Source organism: Cynocephalus volans, chromosome 10 (assembly GCF_027409185.1).
Source record: "Cynocephalus volans isolate mCynVol1 chromosome 10, mCynVol1.pri, whole genome shotgun sequence".
NCBI classification, from domain to species: domain Eukaryota; kingdom Metazoa; phylum Chordata; class Mammalia; order Dermoptera; family Cynocephalidae; genus Cynocephalus; species Cynocephalus volans.
The window spans coordinates 16,425,017-16,440,624 of NC_084469.1; the positions used below are offsets into that span (position 1 = coordinate 16,425,017).

At 38.4% G+C, this 15,608-nt stretch overlaps 2 protein-coding genes across 4 annotated transcripts in view; both read right to left on the reverse strand.

Annotated features, from left to right (window-relative positions):
- The window catches only part of TRIM37 (tripartite motif containing 37), a 121,226-nt gene extending 117,346 nt beyond the window's left edge, over positions 1–3,880 (reverse strand). The window contains exons 1-2 of one of the 2 annotated variants that reach the window (XM_063108987.1): positions 3,514–3,880; positions 1,714–1,815 (exon numbers count right to left, since the gene is read on the reverse strand). In XM_063108987.1, the coding sequence (XP_062965057.1) occupies positions 1,714–1,815; positions 3,514–3,534 (123 nt within the window). In that variant the 5' untranslated portion in view covers positions 3,535–3,880. Of the gene's footprint in view, positions 1–1,713; positions 1,816–3,513 lie in introns of those variants that run through there. The other variant, XM_063108988.1, reaches the window with a different exon arrangement.
- A 2,439-nt stretch (positions 3,881–6,319) lies between these two features.
- SKA2 (spindle and kinetochore associated complex subunit 2) overlaps positions 6,320–15,608 on the reverse strand; it is a 39,675-nt gene continuing 30,386 nt past the window's right edge. Inside the window, exons 3-5 of one of the 2 annotated variants that reach the window (XR_010024633.1) lie at positions 14,318–14,494; positions 9,282–9,425; positions 8,507–8,588 (exon numbers count right to left, since the gene is read on the reverse strand). Coding sequence is in view for 1 of the 2 variants with exons in the window: in XM_063111526.1 (XP_062967596.1) it covers positions 8,520–8,588; positions 14,318–14,494 (246 nt within the window). In the remaining variant the exon portion in view is untranslated. Of the gene's footprint in view, positions 8,589–9,281; positions 9,426–14,317; positions 14,495–15,608 lie in introns of both variants that reach the window. The other variant, XM_063111526.1, reaches the window with a different exon arrangement.

Here is a 15,608-nt window from a genome sequence, read left to right on the forward strand (position 1 = left end):
AAATGTCCATTTTCTCTACTAGGATGGTAATAACAGGAACAGAAAGGTAGTGGACAGATATAAATGACATCAGGAGATAACAATTAACAGGTGTAAGAGGTTTCCAGCTTAAATGACTGGAAGAACAGAACAAAAAGAAGGAAGTCAGAGTGAGTTTGAGAAAATAATATGAATAATTCGATCTTGAACAAAGTTCAAGATGCTGGAAGGACAACCAGATAAAACGTCTAAAAGTCAGTGCTGAAGAAATACATTTAGGAGCCATACACATAGACATGATAGCTAACACTGCAAAAGTAAAGCAAATTTCCCAAAGTAGATCAATTTTCCCAGAAACCCCAGAGGACGCAGTAATATCTGAGAAATAAATGCATTGGAGGGGGAGAAGGAGGAAGAGTTTAACAATGAAGAAAGGAAGAATCAATGATGTATAGGGTAATAACCAGAGGTCACAAGCATATGGAACCTTCATCAAAAAACTAAGTACAATTCTCTACCACTTAACTATAGTGATGGAGGCCAATTACTTAATCTCTCCAGCTTCAGTTTCACCATTTATAAAACACAGACAAATGGTATGTGTATTAGTTAATATTTTAACTACTAGAATAATATAACATCTTACAAGCGGACAGTATTTTACAATTTCTCAATTTTTTTTTTGTTTATCTCATTTAACACCATAACCACCCATTGAGGCAGATCTTGTTATCTGACTTCTATAGCTGAAGAAACAAGGCTAAGAAAGATTGAGTCTCTCATTTTATGATTTCAAGAACTAACATCTCTTGTAACCGAGGTTTTCTGCACATGGTGTAGTGGCAAGGAACACAGGCTCTAGAGTCAGACTTACTTGGTTCAAATCAGTTAGCTGTGTGACTGGAAGAAAATTATTTGTTGCAGATACTGCTCTTGACAAAGGGATATTTACTGTCCTTGGGCAAGAATAAGGAAACAGAATTTTTGAAGTGAAGAGCATGTTAGATGGCTTTGAGTTTCTCAGTAAAGGAGATATCCTAAGAGTAATTATAAGCAGGGCAGTTTTCAACTGTGCTGGGCAGATGTGCTACTGGGCTTCCTCATAATTTTGTTTGAGGGGTTCATCTACATTCAATTTTTAAAGCCACTAGATTATATTAATCTCTAAGGTCTCTTATAAGATATGATGATTTTATTCTTTGCCTTTGAACCCATTACCTGCTTTTTCTCCATCTGACCCATCAAATACATACTAACTCTCTCTTTTCTGAGCCCCACAGCACTATTTTAGTACCTCTTTATAACACTACTCATTCTATAATATGAACACTAAAGTCTACGCCCTCAATTAGATTTAAGCTCCTTCGGGGTAGGCACTTTGTCATTTATCTTAGTATCCCTCAACCCCAAACAAAATGCAAGCAAGCTCTTTGTAAGTATTTGCTAAATATGCAGTAAAGTTAATAATGTAAATATATTAAAATTACAGTGGGCTTGTTTCCAGAGGCACCTAGTTATCTTCAGACATTTCACAGCAGTTATCACTTGAGGTTTATTCATCTCCATAGTACTAAGCAATACAAATGGGTGGTCTCTCTACTAAGGAACATTTATTTAAGAGACATTTTTTTAAAAGGGCACAAAATGTAAAATAAGAAAAAAATAAGGGAAGTGGTTAATCCTTATAATATATCCTATATATGCTAAATGTATGTAAAAAGAAATACATCTTACCCTAATACAGCTGAAACAACAAAGCTTGGAACAATGAGGACACAGGCGTGCATCCCGCAATTTCTCCATACAAATAAAACATCGGAAAACTTCAGCAATGCTCTGAAAATAAGAAAAGATGTAAGGTACACCAGAGTAAAAGCAAAAAGCATGCTAAAAATAATTCACGCAACACTTATGTTTATTTTGGGCTGTAACATCTCAGTTTTAACTATATTCCTTTTAACTATAATCAGAACTTGATTAGTCAAAGTCAAGGGTTAGTCCAGAACATGTCCTGGAAAAGGCTTACTTCTTTTCTAGGCTTCTCGATGATTCTATTCTAAGGAAAAGATATAAAATGCAAACAAAGACTTACATACAAATATTTTCACTGAGGCATTATTGGAATAGCAAGGATCTAGCTACAGCCCAAATGTCCAAATATTAACTAAATTATGACAGTTACACATAGATTATGATAGTCACTAGAAACATTTCTTGATTTAATGATATAGAAAAATGCTTATGAGATCTAACAGTAAGAGAAAAAGGCAGACTATATTATTGAATGCAAAATAAGTTCATTTTACTTTTTCTGCAATTTCCCCAATGGTGATAAATTGCTTTCATTATTAAGAGGAAAAAAAAGTTTTAAAAAGATGCTTATCCTAATGGCAGTGTATTTTGATCCAGAGAGAAACTAATTCAGAATCCAGAAATCTGAATTTCTGCCCTGATGTTGCAACCAACTAGCTACTACTTATCTGAGACTGAGATTCTGCTGCTATTGAGAATTTTGGTGCTAACTCTATGAGGACTTGGGAAGAAAAACATATATGTAAATAGAATAAACAGTATTATCTTGTAAGTCTCAGTTGAATCAATTTAGACAGTAACTGGCAAGTTATAACAAGGAAACAGACAATTAAATATACTGTTAGTGTATATTTCAGATTTTTGCAGTACTGACATTTATTTTTACTCCATTCCAGCAGAATTAAATGCTCCTAACACCGAGGTAAGTTTACAAACCCTTTCTAATACTTTCACGTGAGGAATTAAGGAGAATAGTACTCATGAGTCTAATCATGACTCTGCAGCGCCAGAAAGAACTTGTAAGATGCAGACTATGCTGCGTGTGGCCAATAATACCATTGGGTGAACTATTTTCAAGTGGAGTGCCCAGTAAGATAGTTACTCCTTACTAAGAAGCAAATAGTATTTCAATATTTGAAAAATTCAGAATTTGACATTGATTACATAATTATGTCCAATAAACAATCTTTTTAAAAATGTTTCCAGCCCTTAGGTAAATATCCCAACCATCTGACATCACAGCTAACAAGGGGCAGGTACAAAAAGAATAGTTTGCTCTGGAAGCTAAAGGAGTATATCCTCATGCAATCTAGGAAGAGCAGAAGCCCACAAAATAGACCGCTGAGAACGAAAGATGATTATCCATTCGGAGGGAGAGTTGGATCCGCTCATGACCTCGCAAGAACTGGTGGCGAGTCGCAGGGCACGTCCTTCTGATGAATTTGCAGTTTTGCTCTGCACTGGCTGTAGTCTGCAAATACCCAATGGGGACGAGTACCGGTGCCAAGACATCCCTGAAAACCAGGGTCCGCACCACCTGACTGCGAAACAGTCTGAGCACAAGGCACCAGGGAGGCTGCAGAAACAGCACGGCGTCCTTAGCACCACGGCGGCAGCGGCGGGGTGGAGGTGCCCTACCACAGAGAGGACGAGGGTACGGCGCCCCAAATAAAAAACACTCATGGGGGGAGACTAACCACCACCCTCCAGAAAGCCCCTCACCTCCACACTCTGTTCGTCCATTGCCTCCGGCTCACGGCGGGGCCCTCGGCGACCCGCGGAGTCGGTGGTCTGACCTATTAGGCGCTGGCCCGGGGTAGCCAGGTCAAATGGCCGAGGACAGCCCAGCGCCCACGTCAAGGCGATCCGATAACGGCCCCACCTGCCAGCCCCATCGCTTTAGGTTCGGCGCCAGCTACCCCCATTTCGCCATCTTTATCCGCGCGCCCGCCCTGGGGCTCTGCAGAGGGAGGGCGAGCGGTGGCTGCAGCTCTGTCTTCCCGGCTCAACCGCCGGCCTGCGACCGCTAGGGAGCCTCGGCCCACGTGACGCAGGCGCCCCGGTAACGAACCGCGGCTGAAGCCGGCGCTGGCCTCAGGCGAGGAAGGCACTGCGGGAAATGCGCAAACTCCAACAGTAACCACGGCAGCTGGAGGCGCGGCAGCGAAAGAAGGCGCGCTGCGCATGCGCGCAGGACGCTGCGGACGGGAGGGGAGAGAAGACAGGCGGGAGCCTAGTTCCCGCCGTGCGGGCGCACACGAGACTTGGCGGATCGCTGCCGCAGGGTTGCGTGCCTTGGGCCCTAAGCTGGCGCCTGCGGCCCGAGCGAGGCGCTTCGCTCTGCCCCGCCCCCTCGGCGGAGAGGCGGTGCCCATGGGTCTCAAACTTTTCCGCGCCAAAGATTAGGGCCACCTGGTGCGTTTGTGAAAAACGCAGACTTCGGAGCCACACCCCCACGAGTTCGGACTCCGAGATTCTAGGGTGGGGCCCAGGAAATCAGCATTTTCGAAAACCAGTGTCGGTGATTTGGCTGCAAATGGTTGGTGGCCCGCACTTTGGGAAACCTTGGTGAAGAGGATTCGTGGTTAGTGATTTTCTTTTTCTGAGAGGAAGCCTAGATTCTAAGGTTTGTAAGGCTTCCGCTGCATCTACCGAAGCAAATGTTGAAAAGCTCCAGATTATGAAACGTGGAGAGGACGGGACCACAGATGGTAAAGACGCCACACCCCACCCTTCATTTCTTGCAGCTTGAGTTGAGCTGCCGCCATGGGACTCCAGAAAAGAGCAAAAAAGTGTCACCTGTATTCAGACTTCCTTTAATTGGGGTTTGCTTTATACAATTTCCTGCCAGAGAGATGTATAAAGATTGCAAGAATTGAAGGTGTATGAGACAAAAGGTGTACATCAAATTCTTAATTTGAATTTTTCTTCTCTAGTTTGTTGCAAACAACCACTTATTATACTTAACCCAACCTAGAGTACACATGTAGAGAATCAGTAATAATCTAGAAAGAAGTTCTTGAACTTCAGGCATTTGGACTTAAAGTAGTGGGGAGCAACAGTTAGGAGACATAGACAAGATATAATTAGGAAGATTATTCTGGGATTAAAAAATGCTTTCATTAAAAATTACTGTGGTCTTGGAACTATATGGAGGCGATGGTTGCATGACACTATTTGTACTAAAATGCCTCAAATGTACACCTTAAAATGGTTAATGGATCACTTCTCTGCCTTTTGGCTAAGATCAAGTGTGAAATGGTTAATGGAAGCTGGCCAGTTAGTTCAGTTGGTTAGAGCACAGCCTAATAACACCGAGGTCAGGGGTTTGGAGATTCGGATCCCCATACCGGCCAGCTGTAAAAAATAAAAGGGTTAATGGAATGTCCGTTTAGCCGCAAAATTTTTTTTTTCTGGACCACAGTACTACACTTGGGATTCAGAACAAGTGCCTTACTCTCAAGGAACAATGAGTTGAAGACAAGACAAATTGCAATACATGATATATTAAAATAGGTTCTTGTATATTTGCCCAAGAACCCCCAAATTTTAAGGATTTATTGCACTAGTTCATAACAGTGAAAAAGTTAGAAAAATTAATCAGGAGCTTTTGGTTGCAAGCACAAAGCCAGATTCTGGCTAACTTGTGCAAAAAATAATTTAGCTGGCAGTATGCTAAACTGAAGTCATTTGCCAAGGGCTTGGGGAGCCTGTGATCTGCTCCATCAGAAAACCTTAAGGGCTGACCTTTACTGCCCTTCCCACAAGGCAAATTTCCTAACTTGCTATTACTTGTATAACTTGAAGTTATACAGATTACTTATTATATTACTTGTATAACTTGCTATTAAACAGTTGAAATGTTTATCAATAAGGAACTGATAAAAATTATAGTATATCCATAGTAGATTACAGCTGTTAAAAAGAATGGTAGACATATGGCATTACAAAATATGGTTAAAATGAAAAAAAAGTACAGCTGTAGTACAATGTATAGTATCAACCTATTTTTGTAAAAAAAATATATTTTAAAAATTTATATACATGGAGAAACACCTGAAAAAAATTGCTTGCAGATTACTTCTGGAGAATAGGCATGCCTGTATTTTTTAATTTCTTAAACGTGTTTTCAACTTAAGACATAAAAACATTATAGTCACATAGGAAAAAACACTTATAATCAAGATAAGAAATAAAAGGTCTACTGTATTTTTTTTTTCCTGGGCAGCTGGTGGATACAGGGATCCGAACCCTTGACTATGGAGTTACAAACTGTGCTCTATACAACTGAACTAACTGGCCAGCCCAGAATTTTTATACTGCATTTTTTTTAAAGGACTAAATTAGGAGAGCAAAAGTGAAGATAAAGTGGAGCTTGGATACTATGACCAAATCAGAGACAGAATTGTAGGTTTTATTGACTAAAGATAAAGGGATGCAAATTAATTATACAGGTTTCAACTCCAGCTAACAGAATAGTGGCCATTAACAACATAATGAAATCAGTAAGCATTCTGGACTCGGTCAGTTTGAATATTCAGGTGGGGAGTTTATTGGAAATATGGATCTAGAGCTAGTGGAAGAAGTTATATTTGGGAGTCATCTACAAAGAAGCTGGAGGCTTGGGATACAAATGAAAGAATATATTGAGAAGTGCATAGAGAACAATTTTAAGGGGGCGGAGGAGAAGAACCAGCATTTTCTAAATGCTGGTAACCATGAAGAAAATCAGAGGAAAAAACAGTACACTCTAGTTTTTTTCTCCCAGATTGAAAGCAAAGCCATTTTAATACTAAAGAATTTGTCATGACCTCCTCATGATATTTCTATTTTTCCAATTCCACCAATCAACATCACCTTCTAGAGCCATCCCATGACAGGAGATTCCTTAATATTAATTGCCTGAGCACTGAAAAAAATGAATAGCTGATACTAAAGTATAACATTTCTCTGTAATCAGAAAAGGAAAGCTTTCTGGTCTTTATTCAAACTCGAAAGGACACGGTTAACTGAAGCTACTCTTCCAACCCTGTTTGTCAACTACTATAAGATTGTTAGTGAACAAATATATGTTCATAACAAATTTTTAGATTATGTAAAAGTATAATTGTATAACCTGCAGAACACTTGGTGCATTTTCCTAGTCTTTTCAATGCCCAGTTTTTATTACACATATGTAAATAATATCATTTATTGAAGGCTTACCAAATACCAAACACTGTGCTAAACATTTTACTGTCTTATTGACCTTCCAACCATCCTGACACATAAAAGTTGTGATTTGCTCAGAGTCACAGCTAGAATTTAAACCTGCTGCTTACATCTCAGATTGGACTCCAAAGCCCAATCTTAACTACAAGCCACAATACCTGCTTTCCCTCTCCCCTACTTAACATAGCTTCAGCATTTCACAGAACATTAACAGTAATCATTTATTGGCAAAATACACCACGACTTACTTTCCTATTCACCTACTATTAGCCAAGTGTGTACGTGTACTGCTATTATAAATAACCCTGTGCTGTGGTTTGAATGTCCCCCCAAGCTCATGTTGGAACTAACCCCCAATATGGTAGTGGAAAGTAAGGAATTTAATAAGTGATTGGATCACAAGGACCATGCATGCCCTCATGAATGGATTCCTGGAGTAATGAGTAATTATGGGCATGGTTCTAATGGCTTTATAAGGAGAGTAAGTGAAAGGTTAGCTCTCTCTTGCTCATGCCACTCCTCACCATGTGATACTCTGCATTGCCGCATAGAAGGCCCTCACCAGATGTGTTCCCTAGGCCGTAGACCTCCTGCCTCCAAAACTGTAAAAAATAAATTTTATGTCTTTATAAATTACCCAGTTTCAGGTATTCTGTTATAAGCAACAGAAACAGAGTAATACACCCTGTGATTAACATCTTTGAATCAAGATCTGCCCCTACTTTGGACTATTACCTTATTGCCAATAGTTATTTAAAAATAAATAGGGAAACTGGCACCTACATATACGTACACACGAACTGGCAAGTAGCAATTAAGTGCACATCTGATTTCAGCTTCTTAGCTTTCATTAGAATGAACAGTTAAAATAATATAGGCCGAAGGAGAACAAAAGTATTACTGAAATATAATAGGGACTGTCTAAAATAGCATTTGAAAGCAAGCTCATGCTGCTCAACATTAGGAGGCAGAAGAAAGAGGGAAAAAAAGTGAAGTTATCATAGAAAAGCCTATTTATTACTTCAACTAGGTTTTGTGGGAGACTACAGATCACATATTAGCAGTCTCACCAATATGACCACATCTAACATTTTCAAAAATGAAATTATATAACTATATTAAAAAGTATAATACAAATATTTTGCCTACCCTCTAATTTCCAAAGCATATTCACATATTGAATGATAGGCCAGAACATCCACATTACCCCAATTATACAAAAAGAAAACAGATGCAAAATAGTGTTAAAGGACTTCCGCGTATGCGTGTTATGTGTGTAAATCCCCTTATTCCCACTTCATCCATCTGGATGAACTTTATTCATATATTATCTGCCCTTCCCATATTCTCCTCTATTATAAAAGGCAATCACTATCCAGTCACTCAAGCCAGACCTCCTCTTTCACCAGCCCCCCACCTCTAGTCATCAAGTGGTAACAAGTTAACAAGACATCTTCCTAAATTTCTCTGGACTTAATCTCTTCTCCACTAGAGTTCCCTTTCATAAGTCCATTTCTTCATGAGTCTGGCATGTGAGATTTTATTTGTTCTGCTGCAGTTTTCTCTTCTTCAGTCAGTGGTGACAGCTAGAAAACAAATGACAAAATCTTTATTTCAAAAATGTTTAAAGACTGTTACATTAGGTAACTTCTGCTTTCTTATACCAATAAATGTTTCCATAACCTTATATACTATGTATGTACTCACAAATCTTGGAAAGCAAAGGAAAAATAGATATTTGGCTATCTATAGGTAGCTGTTTTGATGTTTGAACTTCTAAATAACTTACAATTAAGCTGAAGAAACAAGACCAAGAAATCAAACAATATAAGGACTATAATTTAGCAGTCATGCTTGAAGAAGTCATGCTTGGATGCCACAATCTGAAAGTATTTTGAACAAGATGTGAACAAAAATAGTCTAGAAATTTCTCAGAGAAGTAGATACTTGGGCTAAATTTTGCAGAATAATTAAGATGCTTTTAACTGCAAGTAATAGAAACATTGCAAAATGGATGAATAATAAGAAAATTTATTATTGCTCAATAAGTTTAGAAGAAGGAATGACTTCAGGGCTGACTTATTCAACAGCTTAATGTAAGAACTCATTTTTTGATATCTCACAGCTTTGATATCCTTGATGGTGGCTTTACCCTCAGGCTGACTGCAAAATGGCTCGAACAGTGCTAGGTATCACATCTACACACAATGTCCAGAAGAAGAAAAGCGTTTTTCTCTTCCCAGGGTTCTGTCAGCAGTGAGGAAACTCTTCCTAGTTACCTCCTTCCAGACTTTCTCCTCCTCACATGTCATTTGGGTTACAAACCCATTCCTGAACCAATGTTAAAGGAAAATCCATTCCCCTTGCCAATCAGGTACACCCCTGGAGCTGAGGATGACACCAGCTTCACCTCAGGCACCTGGCTGTGAGCAACAAGACACATCTCAAAGTTAGTACTTTGGTAGGCAGGAAAGGAGAAGAGATACTGAGAAAACCAATCAACAATATTCACCAAAAGCAGGTAGAAGCAAAAGCAAAAGGAAGGGGGCTTGGCCGGTTAGCTCAGTTGGTTAGACTGTGGTGTTTCGACACCAAGGTCAAGGGTCCAGATCCCCATACTGGCCAGCAGCCAAAAAGAAAAAGGCTGGCAGGTTAGCTCACTTGGTAGAGCGAGGTGCTGAAAAGCAAAAGGAAGGAGGGAAACAGAAGGGAAGCTGTAAGGGACTTTCACAGAGCACTACAAATAGGCTAGCTGAAAGAAAGTTATATGGGGAATTAATAGGTGGTACATCCAAGGTCAAGGGTTCAGATCCCCATATAGGCCAGCTGCCAAAATAGATAAATGAATAATAGGACATACATCCTGAAGAATCACTCAACTAGTTACAAATCTGCCTAACTATATATATAGGTCATCTCTAGAGAGGCTGCCAAATGTGGAACACCCCAGACCTACAGAATCAGAATCTCTAGGTCAGCACTGTCCAATAAAACTTTCCATGATGCTAGAAATATTCTATATCTGCACTGTCCAATTGGTAGATGAAGATCTGAATTTTCAATTTTATTTAATTACTTTAAATTTATAAAGCCACATGTGGTTATTGGACAGCCCAGCTCTAAAACAGCTCCAAAACTTCCGTGATTCTGATAAATATAGCTGGTTTGACTGATCAAACGGACATTTGCCTAACACGTTCACATGGATAAAATGAAAATCAATCCTATACCTTACTGCAACCCAAATAGTTACAGAATTTCCCTCTTCTACCTCAAAACAAGGAAATGATGTTATTCTGGCAAGACTTGTTTGTTCCCAATGAATCCATGTTTGTCCTTGTGGTCACTGCCAAGAGCTTTCAGACATCTGTTTAGTAAACCCTCAAAGAATTTTTCCAGGAAGTAAGGTCAAGTTAACCAGTCTAAAGTTTGTAGAAATTTTTCTTCTTTAACACAGTGTTTTGGAGCATCAGTGGTATACTACACATTCTACTTTTAATAGGCTTTTTATTTTCTATTTATTGTTATATTTTTGTTTTAGGGGTTTATTTTGCTTTTTTGTTTGTTTTGACACAAGGTTAGTCCCTTTTGTTTCTTTTGGTGGTCATCTTTACAATTCAGTATATTTAAACCTCAATGTTGGCAAGTCAGGCTGCAGTGGTGTTTACAACTAATTCATCACAACCATTTACAGATTTCTTTGTTCCTTCTCCACTCCCATTGCTTCACTTGACTCACCGTAAAAAATAATAAATAAATAACCTCAATGTCTTAATATCAGCTAAGAAAGATGAGGAGATTAATATGTATTCCCTTTCTCCCACCCCCTTTACTGTTCTCTGCTCCTTATTTATTATTTAAAATTAGTTAATATTATCAATTCAAGTGTTCTTTTTTTTTTTTTATAAAGATGACCGGTAAGGGGATCTTAACCCTTGACTTGGTGTTGTCAGCACCATGCTCTCCCAAGTGAGCCATGGACCAGCCCTAAGTGTTCTTTTTGAATATCATCAACTCAAATACATTTTCTACCTTTCCAAATGAAAAACTACCCTCTTTGATAAAGATTATAGTAAAATAATACCGGAACAGTTTTATTTTCTGTTGTCTATAAGCAAAGTACAATTTGCCCTAAGCAGATTTATCCCTTTCTTGTTCTTCATACTCCCAAAATAATTCTAAAAACCCTTTTGGTTATTACAGAAAATTTCAGAGGCCTCAGCTCAATATAGCCTTTGGCTTTTTAATTATTCTTACAGATGTGTCCCTATGACTGATCTATCCCTTTCTATTTGAAATTCCTTTACGAGTTCTACCTTGCATGTCCTTTAAACTCTGAGCTCATAGAGCTTGTGAGTATACAACTCTCTACAGATGTCATTCTCTTCTCTCTCACTTTTGGATCATAAAAATTTTAACGTTATAATTGATTTTTTAAGCCTCCCTTTTAATCTTTTTTTTTTTTTTTTTTTTGTCTTTTTTGTGACGGGCCGCACCGCACTCAGCCAGTGATCGCACTGGCCATCCCTATATAGGATCCAAACCCGCGGCGGGAGCGCTACTGCGCTCCTAGCGCCGCACTCTCCCTAGTGTGCCACGGGGTCAGCCCTCTCCCTTTTTATCTTAAACATCTCTCAGAAGATTGAGCATCACACCTGTATCTTCTCTAAACCTTCTATTACTATCTCATTTTTATTTATTTACTTATTTATTTTGGTGGCTGGCTGTTGCAGGGATCCAAACCCTTGACCTTGGTGTTACAACACTCTGTGTGCTCTGTGAGTTTTTATGGTTTTGGGGTTTCTTTTATAGTGGCTGGCTTGTACCAGGAACCAAACCCATGACTTTGGGGTTATAAGGCTGTGCTTTAACCAACTGAGCTAACTGGCCAACCCTACTATCTCACTTTTTTTGGCGGGGGGTGGGGGGGGGTGGCCAGAACAGGGATTGAACCCTGGACCTTGGTGTTATCTGCACCACGCTCTAACCAAATGAGCTAACCTGCCAGTTCCCTACTATCTCCTTTTTAAAGTAGTAGATACAAGATCCACCATATCCAGCATTTCCCAACTTGGTCATCACTGGCCCTAAAATATGACCTACTTTTTCAAGGTATATAACCTACTTTTTAATAATTTCCCCTTGTTTGCCATAACCTCATCCAAAGTGAAAGCTTCCTTAGCTTTCTGCCTTTTTACATAATTATTGCTCATTTCATGTATTTCTTCTTTTAACTTAATGAAGACCTTTACAGACATTCAGATAGTTGAAATCCACTATCACCATACAACAATTTTTCTGTACCAGTTTGTATGTAGTCCCAATCAGAAATATACCATTAATTATATCCAGCAGGGGCAAATTGTAGTAAATATTCAAAATACCATTTTTCTCTTTGTTCATTCACTCAGATTTACTGTTCATCAATAAATTTGTGCATTTCTACACAGATATCTTGATATGTACATCTGGAACTACACTTAAATGTCTCTTCAAGATTTGTTTACCAAGAACAAGGTTATGTGCTTCTGTTGTCACACTCTGATCACATACAATGAAAAATATATGATTTGAGTTGTATTTATAAAAGCTTGTCATATACATACTTTTTCGCATTTTTTTTTTTTTTTTTTTTTTTAATTTTATTTTATTTTATTTTTTTCTTGTCTTTTTCGTGACCGGTACTCAGCCGGCCATTCCTATATAGGATCCAAACCCGCGGCCGGAGCGTCGCCGCGCTCCCAGCGCTGCACTCTCCCGAGTGTGCCACGGGCTTGGCCCACTTTTTCGCATTTTATTAGCATATGACAATACCCTATTTTAAATTCCGTTTCCCTGTTCCCTCTATTCCTTTTTTTAAAAAAATTCTATTTCTTTATTTTTTTGCAGCTGGCCAGTATGGGGATTTATACCTTTGACCTTGGTGTTATAACACCACACTCTAACCTACTAAGCTAACTGGCCAGCCACCATCTATTCCCTTTTTAATTATCCTTCCCTCCTCCACTACACATCTCCCTGTGACAAACATACATACATCTAAAGTATCGTTTCATTTATTTTTTTTTCAGAAGTTCATCATCTTTAGTAAGGTATCGTTTTATAGTTTTAACCAGATATTGTTCTCTTTTTGCCTCCAAAAAAAAAATAATAATAATAATTCTTGATCAAATTGACCTAGGTAATCAATCTTCAAGATTTACTCTAGCTACAAGCCCATAATTCAAGTATCTGAAGCCATAACTTAGTTCACAGTTGGCAAATAAATACTACATATGCAGCCCCTCCTCCTTCCCATGCCCATAGGAGATAATACTATTTTCTGCCATGCTCAGACACAGCTCCTTAATACAGCACTCTAAGCAGCCATTACCGCTTGGCAACTGAGATAAAACCTATTAGCCATCCTTCATCCAGATAATTAAGGTCTACTCTTTGATCCTCTCTACATATAGCCTATCTTTTCTTTCTAAAGCCCCAACTTTTTCTTCATAGAAAATGAAAATGCAAGCAGGTCCGAGACAGTGGTGTTTACAACTAATTGATCATAACCAGTTACAGATTTCTTTGTTCATTCTGCATTCCCACTGCTTCTCTTGACTGAAAAAAAAAGAAGAAAATGCTGCCACATTCTTCAGTTGTCTTTTCAAAATCTTAGTGCCTAGATCAGCAGCTCATATCCTTTTTTCTACTCTAACATATCTAAGGAGTTTTACACATCAGTGATAGAGTTTCACAATTACAAAAATTCTTACACTAAATGAGATGGGAACAGGAAATAAAGGGAGGGAATGGAGACAGTCAGACCTACCTGTGCCTGCCACTAAAGGAAAGAATTAAAACAGAAAGGAGTCACTAGTACAGATGTTTTCCAGACTTCTCAGTCTCACTAGTAGTTTTAAGAACCAGCAGAGCTGGTAGATTTAGTATTAGCAAGTTTTCTCTTCTGCCATGGTTATATAATCCAAGACAGCATACCTCTTCATTAACCATGTCAAGTTGACATGCTTATTTTATTTATATTTTTGCCCCTTCTACCATGTGACACATGCTTATTTGAAAATAAAAGGAGCTGGTTTGTTAGTTCAGTTAGTCAGAATGCGGAGCTGATAACACCCGGGCCTGGGGTTTGATCCCCGTATCGGACAGCCAAAAAACAAAAAACAAAACAAAACAAAACCTCATTTCTATTAACAGTTCAAAACTGACTGCTGATTTTGTTTTTTAATTTAAAATGTAAGTTACTGAGGGTTTATCTTTCAAAGTGACACAAACTAAAACTATACAAATCCAACTTGTTAACTGAAAGCATTACCTCCAGGTCTGTTTGCTTTTGTAGTTTTTGCATCATGGTCATAGTCTTATTCAAAGTAGCACAAATGCGGCTCTTAGTGTCTTTCTGTTCAACAGCAACTGGTTTAAAGCGTGCATAGAAAGTTTGATATCGAGACTTTATCACTGACAATTCCTTCAAGAGTGTAACTGGATTTTTCTACGTCAAGAAAAGAGTTAATATAAATTACACCATGGAAAGGAAAAATTAAGCTTCTTTCTAAGAATTAAAATACATACAACACATTCTATCATCCATTTAATTGAACACTGTTGAGTATTTAATTATGCAACTGTGTGACAGAAAATGGGAGGTGGAGAAGAGAACTATAATGTATAACCTAGGTACAGAAACAACCCATTTAAAAAATTAGCAATATTGAACAGTAAATAAAGTTACTTTCCGTATATAACATTTGATGCAGAGTTCACAATGATTAGGTACACAGTATTTCTAAAATACAATTCTAAATGCTATTCAGAAGACTAGACACTATTTTTGTTCTTAAAGAATAGGACAACTTGAATCCACTTATAAAATTCTAAAACATACTATCATGAGGCTAATGTATGTATAAATACCAATTTACTTATATATATACAAAATAGAAAATTCATGCCAACTCAAACAACTATATTTATAAACTGCATTGGTTTTCCAAATTCATTTTGTAATATAAATAGCCACTATTCCATCAAAGGTAGTTTAACTGAGCTCTTTCTGCCACTTGGTAATTCTTTTCATTCCCTGATGGTTGGTTCCTAGCTATCCTAAACTTTCTCCACTCCCTCTAATTCCCATCTCTACTTCTTGGCACATGACCCCACCAAATGCTTTGCTAAGTAGACAGAAACTATCCAGTAGAAACTCCATCTTCCTGGCTTTTCCTCCCAAAATGAAAACATCCATAAACATTCCCATCCCTACTCAGCCCCTAAGACTAGCTACTTATATTATTATCGTTTCCTCCCCATAGCGTCCAGAACCTTAAATTTACTGTTATTTCAGTATCTTCTCAATATCTCCCTTTGTACAGACTTCAAATATAAGGGTACTTCAAAAAGTTCATGGAAAGTTTTTTAATTCTATTTTTCCATGAACTTTTTGAGGTACCTTCACACACACACACACACACACACACACACACACACACACACACACACACACACACACACACACACACACACACACACACACACACACACACACACACACACACACACACACACACACACACACACACACACACACACACACACACCCCCCCCTTCCC